Below are 17,862 nucleotides of genomic sequence, written 5' to 3' on the forward strand. Positions count from 1 at the left end.
GTGTGTGTGTGTGTGCATATATTAGTAAAAACAACATACAGAAATACATTATATTAGGGTAAATGACATTGCAAAAATGTGTCTACTTGGCAAAATTGTGTACAAAATATGTCTATTAGGAGAATTGACATATTCTCCTAATAGACATATTTTAGCGGCAGCTAAAAAAGCCAATGCAATTCTGGGCTGCATCAATAGGAGTATAGCATCTAGATCAAGGGAAGTAATAGTGCCACTGTATTCTGCTCTGGTCAGACCTCACCTGGAGTACTGTGTCCAGTTCTGGGCACCACAGTTCAAGAAGGACACTGACAAACTGGAACGTGTCCAGAGGAGGGCAACCAAAATGGTCAAAGGCCTGGAAACGATGCCTTATGAGGAACGGCTAAGGGAGCTGGGCATGTTTAGCCTGGAGAAGAGGAGGTTAAGGGGTGATATGATAGCCATGTTCAAATATATAAAAGGATGTCACATAGAGGAGGGAGAAAGGTTGTTTTCTGCTGCTCCAGAGAAGCAGACATGGAGCAATGGTTCCAAACTACAAGAAAGAAGATTCCACCTAAACATTAGGAAGAACTTCCTGACAGTAAGAGCTGTTCGACAGTGGACTTTGCTGCCAAGGAGTGTGGTCTTCTTCTTTGGAGGTCTTTAAGCAGAGGCTTGACAACCATATGTCAGGAGTGCTCTGATGGTGTTTCCTGCTTGGCAGGGGGTTGGACTTGATGGCCCTTGTGGTCTCTTCCAACTCTATGATTCTATGATTCTAATTACACTCTAAAATACCGAATTTTCATGAGAAATTTTTAAAATTGCAAACTTATGAGAAAATGCGGAGAACGAAAAATTAGAGGCTCAGAGAAACCAAGATTGATTAATTCACCCAATCCTGGGTTGCATTCAGCTAAGTCCTACTTAGAGTAGACCCACTGAGATACATGAACCTAAGTCAGTCGTGTCTACTCACTTCAGTGGTCTACTCTGAGTGGAATTTGCATTGAATACTATCCCCTAAGTCCAATACATCTGAAGGGCCCCACAGTGGCTACCCCTGCACTAGGTCACTTGGATATAGTCGGGCTTTACATCCTCATATCCATTACCGAGCCCTCCACACATTCAGAACAGATTGTCTTTGAAGACTACAGAAGAGGAGGGAACTGAAACGCCGATCAATTAGTCAGCATAATTAAGAGATTAATGGACTGATTGCAGATCAAACAAAACCCAAAGCGCTTTTTAATCAGATGTGGCCACCTGGAGCCTTCCACTTGCATCATCAACCAGCTCCTGCAGCTCCAATCCTGTTTCCTCTCTGTTACTTAACAAGAAGCATTTGGGAGGGTTACATTTCTGGGGCTGCTTCTGCAAGCTGGGAGTACAGGCTAGAGGATATGGAAGATAGCATGTGTTTGTTTGTTGAATTTATATCCCACCCTTCCTCCTGAAGGAGCCCTGGGCTGCAGTGTAGACTAATGAAGTTAATGGACACATCTAACTTCACCAGTAGGCAGAGGAGATGAAATGCAATAACTGCTTCTTTGTGTACTCATTAATTAATCAAATTTATATCCCACCCATCCAAAGAAGCCCAGGATGCAAGCGTATCAGTGATAAAACAATTCAGTGATAACATATAAAAGCATCTTTTAAAAATGTTTTTAAAGGCTGGCCCAAAAGCTTTTTGCTGCTTTGGGCAAAGTCAATTTTATCCCCTCTGGATGGGGGAGAAGTTTGATTTTGTTTGCATTTTAATGAGAAATGAGCCAATTCACCGTTCTTCAACCAAAACCCAGACCAAAACCCAATTATCCTTAAAATTAACACATTTCTGAAATTTGTGATTCAAACATGCACTGTGTTCAGGGAAAGTGTGCATAAAAATGCATATACATTAGTGAAATAAATGTACAAAAATTCATTATATTAAAGAAAAGTGCTTGTAGAAATGTGTATATTAGTCAAAACTGCATACAAAAATGTGTGCATTCAGGAAAATTTAAACTAAAATGCTGAGAATTTTTCATGGGCTTTTTTAGAAAAATGGCAAATTGCTGCAGAAACATGAAGCAAATATAAGATGGGGGGGGGAAATGAGACACTGAAACTGACAGATTGATTCACCTCTAGACCCATACATTACATATATGCACAGCCACCTTTGTGTGTCTTATCATATTAATTCCAACATACGGTATCTATTCTTACCATGCTTGAGAGCCTGAGGCCATGCCTAGTTCCTTTGTGGCAGGCCACACTCCATTTATTTAACTGCTGCCTGGGATAAAGCAGAAACTCACAGCCACCCTACAACAGATTATCTAAATTCAAAAATATACCTTGGCAGCTGCAGGGTGGGAAATGGCAGGCTGTGCCCTGGACTGTATGCTGCTTAGATGTCCTTGCATATACAGGCATATCCATGAAAACTAGAACCATTCAGTTTGGGGCCTTGCAGGCAATCTAATCCAACCTTCTTCAAACAATCCAGAGCATCCCCCAAAAAGCAGTTCCCCAGTCTCTGCCTGAAGCTCCCATCACACCTCTAGGTCAGGCATAGGCAAAATCGGCCCTCCAGATGTTTTGGGACTACAACTCCCATCATCCCTGACCACTGGTCCTGTTAGCTAGGGATGATGGGAGCTGTAGTCCCAAAACATCTGGAGGGCTGATTTTGCCTATGCCTGCTCTAGGTAACTGTATGGGCTTCTATTTTTGCCAGGCTTGTATTTAGGCCTGTTTCATGCACTTGAAGTGTTGCTGAACTTTTGTTTTATTTGCTTTTACATGTTCTTATACTGCTGCTTTATTAGTTTGTATTTTTGTTTTAACAATCTCCTTTGTTTTTTATATTGTATACCGCTTAGAGATTTTAAAAATAAGTAGTTCATCAATGCTTTCAAATAAATAAACGGTTCCACTGCCTAACCGCCCAGCTATCGAGACATTGCTCCTAGGCTGCATATGTACCATATATTAAAAGTACATGCACCAACCCCTAAAATAATAATGGGAATGGTAGTTTACTCATCACAGAGCTGCCTTTCTCAGCACCCTTAACAAACTACAGTTCCCATTATTTGCTGGGCAAGGGCATGGAATATGCTTTAGATGCACGGCATAAACGCAGTTCAGAAATATAACCAATGGAGATAAGGGGAAATCTAAAGAAGAAGAACTCTAGCAGCTCCACACTAGCACACTTTGTTGACAGGGTGAGGCTGTTGTTGCCTCCCCAAAGCCATGTGCTAATGCCAGTTGCAAAATTTCAGTCAGTGGAAGAAGAAAAACCCTCTTTTGGCACATGAAGGTATTGGCACAAAGCTGGGTTGCCCACAAGCTTAAACTGACAGAAACTCATCCGATTAGAACAGGCAAGTCCAACATAATAGCAGCTCATCCGCCTATCATAGAGATCTTTAATTTCTGTCCTGTGATGAAATGTAAAAGAGGAGTAGGGGATGATTCACAGTTGAATTTGGGCCTGCGTTAACAATTCTGCTAAGGAGATGGGCATGGTGTCCAAAGGCAGGTCACTGGTTATTGGTTTCTAAGGGACTGCTGAGTATCTCCGGTTTCCTAGGAATATAAAAAGAAGCCAGGACCAGATGGGCCTTGGTCAGATCTTGCTAGGGTGCTGCATACATTTCTAACCAAAATGGCATTCTGCCATAAGAGTGGGAAGTGTTTCAACAGGAGAGAGTCAAAGGAGCCAGGAGTTCTGCTGGAGACTCCTTTAACAGCCCTGACAAAGTATCCAAGAACCTCTTTTGTTAGGGAAATTTCAGGTGATGGCTTCCCATGGGAACTCATTGTTAGACGATCTCCCTTAGGGGCAAAGGCAGATTCACAGCCCCCCCTAGCTAAAGGTGACAATTTCCAAAAAGAGGCGTGTGGGGAGGGAGGCTCAGTAGAAATAGCCAGGTAGCTACCACACTGCCCACCTCACAGCATCTGCCACCTGAAGCAATTGCCTCACTCTACCTGATGGTGGGCCGACTGCCCTGCATAAGGTCCTTTCCAACCCATTTTATTTCTGCAGTTTGCAGACAAGGTTCCATCACAAAAATATGTCCCCTGTGATTAGCTGCCTCTCACATCACCATCAGCAGAAGCAGCTTGCCAGGTAGGAAGGAGCCACTATGGTGGTAGCTGCTGCTGCTGCTTAGCAGGGAGGAACAAGACAGTGGGGAGGTTGGTGCAGTGCAGGAGTACCAGCAGGAGCATTGGATTTGTTCCTCCAGTGTGGTTGCACCGCACCAACCTCTTTGCTGCTGCATCACCCCTCTCCCTCCCAGTGAGCAACAGTGACCCACCTGCTGGGAAGCTTCACCTCACCTGCTGAGCCACTTCTGACAGTGTACAGTGTAGCAGTGCGCAAGGCATGATTTCCCTTGATCATGTCTGTGCGTCTCATGCCAGCAGAGTTCCATCAGCGATGCGGACACTGGTCTCAGAAGTGTTTCACAATGAGAGGCACTTTTATATGTTACCCATGCAAAGCAGCCACACCAAGTGTGGTGCCACAGTGGCAATCCGCCACAACTTGGATACCTAAAAGCAGCAAAAGGTTTCATGCACCCGCAAGCATTAGCTTGAGAACTGTCGCCCGGCCACACGCTTCCCCTTCCAAGGAAAGACAACAAACTTACTTCTTGGCTCCCGGGGTCCATCAACAGTCACTTTAATGGCACGGTGATAGGTAGCGACCTGGGTGGGGTTTGTGAAGACTGTAATTGTCAATGTAAAGCTTTTTCCTAAAGACCAAGGGAGGAAAAAAACAGAAAAGAGAAAGCACACATGAGTCCAGGTTGTAAGTGTATGGGATCCAGGATATAATGGAAGGGTGCAGAGCATGGGCACCCTCAGGGGTTTTTCCTGGGGTGAGGGGAGTAGAATACTGAAAGGGGTGGGAAAGGTTAGTCTCTCACTAATTTGAGAAGAATAACGCCTATACGTTTTTGCCTCATATCTCAGGTGCTTCAAATGCTAGAAACTTACTCTTTTTTTTAGAAATGAAAGCTGGGGGTCTTTGGATCATGATTCACCCAGGAGGAGAGCAACAGCCTCCCTTGCTTCTACCATATATACCCGTGGTAGATGGGCAGCCATGTTGAAAGCAAGGCCTGGCTTAAATTTAAGCAAGGGCTTACTAAGGCTGCTTTGCTTTGCTACTACTGTTTGAACAAACCCCCTTGCTGTTAGGATCTGAGGCTGCAGAAACAGCTAGAGGGGATAAAATTAACAATCTCAAATTATATTAAGTCACTCGGCAGTAAGCTGAAAAAATTAGCAACTGGTCTCATAGTATACTTAATAATAATAATAATAATAATAATAATAGAATTCATACACCACCCTATATCCAGAGGTCTCAGGGCAATTCACAGAATAAATCAAAATATAAAACCACAAAACACATAATTAAAATAAAAACAACAATCCAATAACACCCCCAAAACCCACATTTTAAAGGGGCATAGGATGTCATATCACAGTGCACAGCATCTAAACACTACTAACACTGATCTATGTTTTCAGAAAAGTCACAAGATGCAGCCTTCTTTAGCCTGTACCACTTCAAAGTTTAGCTGGGGGGGGGGAAGCAGGAGTGACTGCTGGATTGAATAATCATCTGTATCAAGAACTTCCTCTCAGTAAAAGTCAGCATGTGAGGGTTTTAGTCTAGTTTTCTATCAAATGTGCTACATTTCTATATGCAGGACTTTATGGCCAGGTGTGTGTGTTTGGAGGAAGAAGTACCGTATTCAGCTTCCTGGCTCCCCACCTGAACTCTGGATTGGCATAATCCTAGGAGGGTTGGGTCTTGAAATTTGTTTGCTTATTTATTTAAAATAAAGGTATAGGAGTAAAAGAGCAAATACAGCCATCCTTCATACTGTTGTTTACTGTAATATAGTAGTTCTGAACAGCCCAAATCTGGAAACAAATAAAAACACTCAGGAGCACCTGTCAAGCCAAATAGCTAACCTTTACTATAAATAACCATCCTATAAGGGATGCCAGTATTACTAAACTCATTCTACAGGTGAAGAAGTGAAAGCACAAGCACCTGCCTGTGCTTGTAGCTGAGGCAAGTTTTTAATGTTCTTGGCCAACATATGCTCCTAGCCACTACAATTACACCACCTCTCTATCACGTGTGATGTGGGCTTTGCAAGGGACAGTGGTATGAATTCCAGGGGAGAGACAGAGTTTGCCCTAACCTTTCCAAAATGTCAGGAATGTGGAACCTCTGACTCTCCAGAAACCTTTGGATTCCATCTCCCATCAGCTCCAGCCAGCAGGGCCAATGGTGAGGGATTGGAGTTGTAGCCCAACAAAATCTAGAAGGCCACAGACTAGCCACCATGGTGTGGACCTGGAGCTGTTCACTACCTCCTGAACAAGAAGCAGAACTCTGGATATATCATCTGTGAGAATCTGGATGGGTACCAAAGATCTACTAAAACCTTGCCTTCAACCCACAAAACCACAGCTTCCTTTGTTGACTACATACAATCCATTGCCAGTTGGAGGTGCACTGATAGCATCGCCAGACTGGCTGGCTGGCTATGGATCATAGCTGAACAAAGGCAACTGATAACGGGCATAGCTCCTGCCAGCATCTGTGACAGTTGGTGAAACATAACCCAGTTTCACCTTGGTGACCAGAATGAACCAGCAGGAACCTTGGTGATGGATATCTTCAGGGGACAACACCACTATGCCACTATGGTGATTAGGCCTTAGGTGATTAGGTCTGAGCCAGAGGTTGCCACAACTAGGCCTAGGTCTTGCCTTGAGTGCCAGCTCAGGTCAGAGCATGTGAAATAGGCCTGCCTCTGGAGCCCCGGTCAGGCATTCTGCTTGTGTGTAAACCCTACAAATGAACTGGGAAGTGGGGACAGGTATGTGCCATTTCGCATCAGCACCCCTTCCCCCCTCCAGTTGCCGTGGGCTACTGTGTGGTTCAGGGAAGGTCACAGAGTCTCGCTGTCAAGTGGGGTGGAGCTGTTACGCTAGCTTCCTAGCAGGCGAGTTGTTGCTGCTTACCAGAAGGGAGAAGGGAAGGGGCAAGCTGGCAGGGAGGTTGGCGCAGTGCAAATGCACTGATAGGAACGCCATATTGGATCTGCCTCCGCATTCGCACTGTGCAGACTGCCTCACCCTTTCCTGTAAGCAACAACGACCCAGTTGCCGGGAAGCGAGAGTGGCGGCTCTGCCCCACCCAGACAGCTGCATCTGTCTCAATGCAATCTAGAACATCAATGGAAAGGACCATAGCTCAGCGGGAGAGCACCTGTTTTCCAAGCTGAAGCAGGTCTTAGGTTCAGTCCTCAGCATCTCCAGAAAGGGCTGGGAGAAACCAGCTGAAGAGTGGTGGGGAAAGTGGCATGGGGCACGGAGCTGAGTACACTTATCCTCACTTCCTTTGTTCACATGAAGAGTTTATGAACAAGGAGAACACCCAAGCAAGAGTCAGGTGCATGGGTTTGGGTTGAGCAAATCTGTTAGTTTCGGTTTTTCTCAGCTTCTCATTTTTAAATCTAAAATTCAGTTCTCCGCATTTTCACACAATTTTGAAAGAAGAGGGCCTCATTAAGATTTATCAGCATCTTCGTGCAAAATTCTCCAAACATACACATTTCTATGCAATTCTGTCACACGCACACAATTTTCCTTAGTGACATTTCTGTATGTCATTTTCACATGTATATGCATTTATATGCACATTTTACCCAAGTGTATGCATATTTGTACACATTACTAAATCTGGAGCCTCTGTTTTTAGGAATTAACTACTTTATTTTGTCTTGCTGTGGGCAGTCTGTCCCCACTTAGACTGAGTCACCTTCTTTAACTGGTCCTCCTCTGCCTTTATCACCAGTAACAGCTCATTGGGGACAGAAATGAGGCAGGTGTAAATATTTGTATTTGCACAATATCCTATTGAAGTTGCTTGCCTATAAATCAAGTATGATGGGAAGAAGTTGTTTTATGGACTATTATACCAAGTGGTCCAGAGTCCCTGAAGAAGGAAGTCAAATAAAATAATGATTTTATTGTTTATTGCTTATTTAGGCTGCAATTGTGTGCACACCAACTTGGAAGTAGGCCCCTTTGAAACCGACATGGCTTTCTTCTGAATACATAGAATCAGTGCTTTTTTTCTTAAAAAATGTTTAGGAGTACTCTCATTTTGACTCAAGAAAATCACCATTTTATAGTTGAAATTGGGGAAAACAAATACAGTACATGGACAAAAGTACGACGATTCACAAAATGCTTAGGGGTATGTGTACCCCCCCCCCAGGGGGGGGAACACTGCATAGAATTGCACTGTTAGACTTCCATCCCACTTACACATTTTAACTATGTGATCCCTCACCCTGCCCACATTCCTGTCTTAGCTTTTTACACCATTTTGGACAAGGGCGGCCATTTCTCTTTTGTGCTGCTGCATAAATGTTACCTCATAGTGTTAGGCTGACAGTATTGTAGTGCAGCCTTTATATATTTGTACCCAGGGAATTATTGAGATCTGTAACTATTGAGAGTATATGTGAGTATGGGTGAATGTGGGCAGGTTGTCTGAGGTAGAGATGTGTTAGTGGTTGTGGATAGTAAATGAGTGTAAGTGTACTGTGTGAGTCAAATTCTATGTTTAGGAGTCTGTGTTTGTATTGTATTGTATTGCTTGTATTATTTATGGATTTTGCTCTTTCAAATTCTGTATTTAATCCTTTGTTATCTTTTCTGAGGAAAAGCCGTATATCAATACTTGAAAACAACTAAATAAAACATTTCAGCAACGCTGCATCTCCAGGCAAAGAGCAGCTCCACCTTCTCTATGCACTAAGCTGTTAAAGGCACAATACTGAAATTTTGGATATTTGCCCCATTGAAGGGGGCTGTTGCACACAGAAAAATAGCTCATCAAGGAAAATGTTAGGCTGAACCTGATTAGCTGGCATGCTAGATTTCTATGTACAAGGAGACTTCATGTTCAAACATGCATCCCCCGGGGAACACACATTTGTACACCCCCAATCTTACATGGTACAGTCCACAAAAAAAGTTAGCACTTGATCCTGCTAATTACAAACACTGGCATTAACAACACAGTGGACAGCTGGTAAGCACATGTCAGGCAGCCTCTCTAGCTTCCTGTGCTTAGAGCAGATGTAGGGGACCTTAAGCCCAGGGCTTTTTTTCTGGAAAAAGAGGTGGTGGAACTTGATGAGCACCTACCCAAAGTTGCTGAGCTCTTTGTCCCCACTGCCACTTTCGGCAGCCACAATCGTCACGCCAACACAATCGTCACAGCAACCCGATCATCATGCCACACGGCCCCAGGCACTGTGCCCCAACCTAATAGAGCTGCCGGAACGCGCCAAAGAGGTGCCGGAACTCCAGTGCGTTCCAGCTGAAAAAAAGCCCTGCTTAAGCCCTCCAGATGTTATTGAAAACAACTACCATCAGTCCTATCAAGCATGGCTAATGGCCAGGGAGAATGGGATTTGTAGTTCAGCAACATCTGGAAGGCAAATGGTTCCCTACCCCTGATTTAGAAGAAAGCACAACCAAGGATATCATGAGGTTTTCAGGAAGCACAGACTCCCAGAAAGGCTATAGAAGGAAAGCTACCAGATATTGGTGAAAGAAACTCACAAAAACTCATCCAGCTCAAAAGTGAGAGTGAATGCAAACAAACAAACAAACCCTGCACCTCATCCTTGAGAATTTCACCTATGTTTCCTCTGCCCTTCAATAATTTTCAAATGTAGGGGGGTTTCCTCGTTAATTGGTGGGAAATCATTGCAAAAAACAACAACAACAACCCAAAAGGTAAAAGACGTGTTCAGGACAACACTATCCTGTGCAGAATTAGTCTACACTGACAGAAACAGGGACTTATAGCATGCAGAACAGAGAGCCCAAACGGGAAGTTTCATGCACTTGAAGACAAAAGACTTTTTGCTAACCAAGAGGCTTTAGACTCACGTCTCCTAGTTTGAAATCAAACTCCTCACAGGCTTCCCAAGGACTCCAGACTACTGTAATTTCTTATCCCAGACATGGAGACCTGAGTAGGGGGGTTCCTAATGAATTCAAGAGTCAAATTCGGATGGAGCTATGTACAGTTTGGAAATTTGTGTAAGGGGGATGGAAAAAGGGGGAGGGAGGGAGGAGACTTAAAGCAAATAATTGAGTACAGAAATGAAAGCTTAATTCATAAAAGCAAAACATTTTTCCATTCATCAACCTGCAAGCAGTTATGTGGGGGAGATTTTGAAAGAAAGCCTTGCCTGCCACTTAGGAAAGGAGCCAATGGGAAAGCGGAAATGCACGAAAGAATGTAAACTATTTGGGTTTCATAGAGAGCAACAAGTAAACAGTTATTACACGCAAATCATTCTTAAGATCACTTGGGCCTTAATGCCGAGAAGCCAAAAATCTCTTTGACGGTTTGCATGTATACATTCAAAAGACTGGCCAGTGGCCGACACAGTTATAGTGCACCACTTCCTGTAGCAGCAGCAGCAGCAGCAGCAGCACAGGCTGAAACACACCATAAGATCGGCATCAGGGCTGTTCATGCAACATAACTTATGCAGCTACGGTGTGGCACTTCTTGCAGAAGAACAGGCACATGCTAAACACAATAAGATCAGCATCGCCATTGGCCATGCAACAGATCTTTGCAGAATGAACATTGGGGTGGGGGCTTGGAATCCCACCTGCTGGCCTCACTCTGCCCTCTGTGCATTCATCACAGCTTCTCTGCAGGGCCCAGGCATGTGTGCTTGTAAGTTGTACAGTGGGAGCAGGCAGAGCCTGTGGCCCTCGAGATGTTGCCCGGTCAGTAGCCCTTCTCTCCACTTGTGATTCCCATACTGCCTCTGACAGTGGAGGTAGAACATAGCCATCATGGCCAGTAGCTGCTGCCAGTAGCCTTATCCTCTATGAATTTGTCTAGTCCTCTTTCAAAGCCATCTATATTGGTGGCCACCATCACTATCTCTTGCGGGAGCAAATTCCATATTTTAACGATGCAACGTGTGAAGAAGTTCTTTCTTTAGTCTGTCCTGAATGTTCCAACAGGAGGTTCTCTACCCATTTTTCTGGGAGGTGATGGAGAAGATAATATGTATATTTCATTTTTAATGCCTCCAGCTTTAAACTGCCTCTGACCATGGATGTTCCATTCAGCTATCCTGGCTAACAAGTAGGTCCTGCAACAAATCATGGCTTGTAGTCTGCTCCAGACTGGTCAGGGTCCCACCCAGCTATCCCCTCATTCAATTCCTCTTGAGTTTTCCATTCCGTCCCCACTGCCTCAAACAGCCAGTCAGCATTTTGTGTCCACTGAACATGCTCAGTCCTCAGTGTGCAATTTGGAAGTGTTCCCCCCCCCTTTTAGATTTCTTCCCCTTTCAAAATTTGTTGCATTTCTATAAAACTTGGGATCCCCCCGCAAGCCTGCTGGGGGATGAGACCTTTTTGATTACATACTGCTATTGGAAGTCCGTTTTGTTCCAGCAGTCTTTCATTTTATGAGGTTGTTTGTTTTTTAATTTAACTGATAACCCAGTCTCTCTTTTAAAATTATTCTGTACTCTTTTTAAGACATTGTGTTTTTAAAAGAACATCATTGTAAGACAAGGGTTTCCAAATATTTCCACCTCATGGACCATGTGAAAACAGCTGAAGGATGGGTGAACCACTTAATGATTTTTCTGCCTGTTGTAGCCATTGTAATGGACTGCCCTAGAAGCAGCTGTATGATTTTTTAAAATTGCATTTTTATGGCTTCTTTTTATTTCTTATAGGATAATTTCCATAGAATTCAGATTGTAACACAATAAAATAAAATATGCAAGAAAAGAAACCATAAAAATGCAATTAAACGTTAATATGAATATTTAATGGAATAGATGTGCTGTCTCCCATCTTAACCACAAATCCACAGACATGCCATGGGCCACCTGAATGAAGCTTCTGGACCACAGATAGTCCGCGAACCACAGTTTGGGAACTCCTGTTGCGAGGCACACTATGTGGTATATTTACACAGGATGAAATGTTCTAATAAAGAAGCACAATATGTGTGGATAGTGTCATGTGTGGATATCCTCCAAGAACTCAGCCACCTTTTAAAGCCACCTCTAAATTCGTTATCAACTCATTCATCTCCAGTCTCCTTACCTCGGCCGCTCCGTCCAACAAAGCGAAGGTCGTTAAACCTGGCCACTTGGTTTTTCATGACCGCAGAGGCATTCCGGAGCTCCGCTGAATAGTTCTCATCGTTACCGGCCATGACAGTAACCACAGTGCCATCAGGCACATCTCCAAGGGCAACCACCTAGAAACCACCAGCAACAAGAAATTGTTGAGTTTAGAAACACAGGAGCATAAGAAGATCCCCTAATGCTATTGGCTCATCTTAGCTCAGTACTGTGTCTGCTGATTGGTAGCAGCTTTCCATGATTTTGTGCAGCCCTAACCTTGGGATAGGGACGCGGGTGGCGCTGTGGGTTAAACCACAGAGCCTAGGGCTTGCTGATCAGAAGGTCGGCGGTTCGAATCCCCACAACGGGGTAAGCTCCCGTTGCTCAGTCCCAGCTCCTGCCCACCTAGCAGTTCGAAAGCACGTCAAAGTGCAAGTAGATAAATAGGTACTGCTTTGGCGGGAAGGTAAACGGTGTTTCCGTGTGCTTCTCTGGTTTGCCAGAAGCGGCTTAGTCATGCTGGCCACATGACCCAGAAGCTGTACGCCAGCTCCCTCGGCCAATAAAGTGAGATGAGCGCCACAACCCCAGAGTCAGCCACGACTGGACCTAATGGTCAGGGGTCCCTTTACCTTTAACCTTGGAATGCTGGGGGTTGAACCCAGGACTTTCTGCATCCAAAGCAAATGCTGTACTGCAGAGCTAGAACTTTGCCCTTAAAATTCCTTGCCCAACCTCTGAGGGGCATTTGAAGACATTTGGCCCCTGAGACAAAAAAAAATATCCATAGTATGCATGTATGATGCATGCATCTGCAAAGATGTACTAGTTAACATGGGGAATATACTTGACCAATGAATTTCTCTTCCACGGGTCTCAGGCTGCAATCCAGTGCACACGTCACTTGGGATGCTTGAGGAATTTGATCTCTGTGAATCCTAGTATGCCCTGGCCTGATTCCCACCTCCCAAGCTAATGTGTAGATAGGAAATTTGTTGTCTACCAGTTTTTGTACTTCCTAAATGTTCTGCATAGGATGTATTCGTCCATACAAATATGCATGTGTTTTTAGCTTTTAATCTGTTTCAGTTTAATGTTGGTTTTAATTGTACGCGCTATTTTTCTGTAAGTCTCTTTAAGCTACCTTTCGTATATAAAAAGTTGACTCATAAGTGCAATGTGTAATAATATATATGAAAAATACATTTTGAAATGCATACTTTGAGAGTTAATGCATTTAGAAATGGGTATTTTTTTTTGAGAAAATGTGTTTAGCAATGTGTATTTCAAGAGAAAATATATTTAAAGTTATATACTTAAAACAAAAATTTTCACACAGTTTTTTTTTTAAAAAAAGAAAACGTGGATTAATGCAGAAATGGGATAAAATGGGTTTATTAAAAAAATACAAATACAAAAGTGAAAGAGACTGGAAAAAGACTGGAGTTTGGCAACTTGGAAGTAAATCAAATTGAACTCAGAGGGCTGTACTTCTGGGTAAAACATGCATACGATCATGTTACAAAAGAGCAGAGTCACTTCCGAATAAACCTTTAGAAACTGAAATAAGTGCTATTATTTTAGTATTTCTCAGACACTTGGAAAACAAGGCTGTAACATGTATAGGTATACCCACATAAACAATAAATATTAAGGCAGTGCATTTAAGTTCAATAACCTATTTTGCTATCACCTGGGCTGTTGACCAATTCCAGCATTTATTACTGAGCGGTTCAAAATGGAAACAAATTTGCATATTATCAAATCTTCACTGTTATTTTATTAAAATGTGGGATGAAGTAGAAGATAACTTGGGGGGGGCATGATCTAGTCAATTGATTTCAGTGGGAGAGAATGAAAAGTGTATTTAATTCTCCAGTGGAAATCAATGGTGCTTTAAAAGCATTTGACTTCATTCTGGATCATGTCCTTACAGTTTAAAATACAAAAGCTATCACTTCCTGTTAGAAGCAAAGGCCACTCTTGACAACGTCTCTCTTCATTCCCTAGCAGAGTAACATAAAAGGGCCAAAATATGCTCAAAATAGTAAGCTGAACTCGTAATCTGTGAACAGGCCAAATGAATTTAACTATGTCTAAGTTAATTAAGGAAGGAACTGGTCCAGCCAAAATTAAGTCCGTCAATTACATTGGGAGAGGTAAAAACGTCTCCTCACCACCACCCTTGCAATCCATGGGGCTTAAACAGTGTAATCCTAGGTGATGCGCAGATTTAATAAAATAAAAGCCTTAACTCAGAATGAAGTCCCACTGTGCTTGATGGGGCTTACTTCCAAACAAGGATGCACAGGATTGCAGTCTAAAAGTCTTTGACTGAATAAAGACCAACTTAGCAGCGATTGTTAAACTTTGGAGGAGGGGCTGTAGCTTTGTATGCAGAAGGTCCCTGGTTCAAGCCCCAGGACCTCCTGGAAAGTTTGGGAGAGACCCCTGTCTGAAAACCTGGAGAACCTCTGCAAATCAGTGCAGATAACACTGAGCTAGACAGGACTGATGATCTGGCAAAGCCAATTGTTATAAATTATTATTAATCTTTTATCAGACCGTTAATATAATAGCATTTTACAAAGCTTCATAAATGTAAGCCCCAAGGAGCTTCCTGTCTTAATTTTAGCCACATAGGACTTTGTTTTGACCACAGTTAGGTAACAATAATCAACACTTAGATCAATAGGAAAGAAGAGAGTTTGACTTGTGCCTGGGATCCATGGCCTGAATTTTTTGGACGAGGGAGTCTGCCTAGTACTTTTGAATTATCCCAGTGCTCTGGCACACATCATTGACCAGAATATCGGAAGGTGGGAGCAAGTTTCTTTCTTAATGAGCCACAGACTGGACAGAATACTCCCTGCATGCTTCCCCTTGTAACTCCAACAGTAAAAGGGAATAGAAACATATTTTTAAATGAAAGGTTATGCAGGACAGGGACATTGTTACAGGGGGGCCCAGGGCTGCCAACTCATTGTCACTGGGTTCTGGGTGTCCTGCTCCACCAGCCTCCTTTGCTTATAGGGTGGCTGCAAAGGACAGTGCTGTTGAGACCTCAGTCACTCAGTACCTCAATTTAAAGGTAATGGGACCCCTGACCATTAGGTCCAGTCGTGCGGTTGCGGCACTCATCTCGCTTTATTGGCTGAGGGAGCCGGCGTACAGCTTCCGGGTCATGTGGCCAGCATGACTAAGCCGCTTCTGGCGAACCAGAGCAGCTCACGGAAACACCGTTTACCTTCCCACCAGAGCGGTACCTATTTATCTACTTGCACTTTGACATGCTTTCGAACTGCTAGTTTGGCAGGAGCAGGGACCGAGCAACGGGAGCTCACCCCGTCACGGGGATTCAAACTGCCGACCTTCTGATCGGCAAGTCCTAGGCTCTGTGGTTTAACCCACAGTGCCACCCACGTCCCTACCTCAATTTACCCAGAGGCAAAATTGTTGCATTAATCTGTGCCCCCCCCCCCCCGAGCCTATTATGTACTTAGCAATGCCTGTGGTGTGGGAGAAGGAGGGGGAGCACACAGCATACCTGGCAAGTCATAGGACTCCTTTTACTATGGCCCTGATTCTGCCCAAAATGTAGACTTTTAAAAAACCATTTTAATTGTTGTTTTTAACAAATACAAATACAATAACCATATGCTACTCTTCTTTTACTGTCCCTATAGATTTATTCCTAACAGATCAACAGAACTACCAGTGTTGTTGCTTTTAAATATAAATAGGGAATTATTTTAGGATGAAATCCTTAGGTGGATTTCTAAGGGAACAGAAAAGGGTGGGTGTTTTGTTTTGTTTTTACCCTGGGGGTTTGGGTTATGTGTTGCAAGAGGTTCTGGGTTTTGTGTTTTTTTGTTAAAGAGAATAATTTTGCACTTAGGGGTTCACTACTTTTGACTTGTGGAGTGGAAGAAGGGAAATGTATTGTATTATTTTAAACTTTGGCATTTTAAGCTTTTAAGGCTGCAACCCTCTGTTGCCTTACTTGTTAGTGGCTAAGTTCCATTAAACTCAAAAGGACTTTCTTCCAAACAAACACAGAGGATAGGATTGCACCTTCCTGCCTCTTCAGAAGCAGGGTTTTAATTTGTGCCAGGACCCGGCCTCTTAGCTGTCTTGAAAGCATTCCTAAACATGTACAGAGTCCATTTCCTCTACAACCGAGCATAGAGTCTGAAACAAAAATCGATTGTGGGAAGAGCTTCTAGACCAGAAGGCGATGCATTCAGGCAGAGTTGAATCCCTGGATAACTTTACAGAGATTAATCACAGATGAGAAGGGTGTTATTGTTATTGTTATTGTTATTATTCAGAAACGTTAAACCAGAGGAGACTAGTGCATTCCTCCTCTCTATAACGTCAGGATCGTTCTCTGGAAGAAGGGTGGGACAGCTCCGTAAACAGCACTGGAGGTGTCTGTGAGAGAAGAAAAACACCAGCGAAAAGTTCCTCCGCGCCTATTTTGAACCTTAGGTTCCCCAACGCGCGCTTTGGGGTTTTGCTACAGTTGTAATTGGGCAGAGTCTTGCCGGAGGCTATTTTGTACTAACACCTGTTTGGCAAAAAAACTAGCTAATCTGCGGGGAAGGAACGTCTCAATCCTGATGTAGGGTAGAGACTGCAACAAGATCCACTTTATATTATTATTATTATTATTATTATTATTATTATTATTATTATTATTATTAAAATCACTCACTCAATAAACAACATGAAAGGTCTCCGACCTGGCGCCTGAGGAAGCGCTCTGCTTAACTCGGAAACGCGCAGCCTTGCCATTTTCCTTTCCTTTTTTTGCCAGTGTTGGTTGTTGACCCAAGTTGACGAATCCGACCGCGGCGAAGCGCTTTGAAATCCCAACTAGATCAGCTGGGCATCTCAAAGGGCTTCAATGTAGGCTGGATTATATGCACCATCAGTTCATCTGCACTATCCCTCTGAATCTGGTTTTAACAGGCGCGGTAATTTGCTTTCATCTTACTTAAGGGGGAAAGGGGGTGATGTTTATTTTTTGAACTGGGTAAACTTCAGAACATTGTGGCAAGCTCGGCTGCAGCCGCATCCTGCGCACCTTTGCTCAGAAGTACTGCAACCCGCCTTGAGTGCACTGGGGCTTACTCCCGAGTACGTGTGCATAGGATCTTGGCCTTTGCTTTCCTGAAAAGAGCCATCTAATGCCTCGTCGGCATTTCAGAGCGTCTACGGATCCAAACCTCAGGATAAATAGCATGGGCGCGAGTAGCGGGGGGGGGCAGGGATGGGCAGCTGCCCCCCTAGATCAAATAAAACAATAGAAATACTTAACTGACCCATCACGACGGTTCTGCCCCCCTAGCAAAAGTCCCGCCCCCCTCCTAACAAAAATCCTGGCTACGCACATGATAAACGGCTAATACAGCCACAACTCCCCCCCCCCAATCGAGGAGGGGGGATGAAAACGAACATTTTATAAAGGGGGTAGGAGGCTTTTTAAAAGGTATCAGTGGGTTACAGAGCCAACATTGGACCTGCTCAGAGTACAGCCGTTGAAACTGAATGGGCACGACCAACTTAGGCCCATTAATTTCAATGGGTCTACTCTGAATAGCATTTAGTTGGAAACGAGTCATCC

General features: G+C 43.6%; 1 protein-coding gene across 2 annotated transcripts in view; it reads right to left on the reverse strand.

Annotated features, from left to right (window-relative positions):
- The window catches only part of RUNX3 (RUNX family transcription factor 3), a 157,368-nt gene that overhangs the window by 49,900 nt on the left and 89,606 nt on the right, over positions 1-17,862 (reverse strand). For both annotated transcript variants that reach the window (XM_081869292.1, XM_081869291.1), the window contains 2 exons: positions 12,211-12,367; positions 4,650-4,754 (listed from right to left, as the gene is read on the reverse strand). In XM_081869292.1, coding sequence (XP_081725418.1) covers positions 4,650-4,754; positions 12,211-12,367 — 262 coding nt within the window. The remainder of the gene's footprint in view (positions 1-4,649; positions 4,755-12,210; positions 12,368-17,862) is intronic.

Source organism: Podarcis erhardii (assembly GCF_964252035.2).
Source record: "Podarcis erhardii genome assembly, chromosome: 7".
NCBI classification, from domain to species: domain Eukaryota; kingdom Metazoa; phylum Chordata; class Lepidosauria; order Squamata; family Lacertidae; genus Podarcis; species Podarcis erhardii.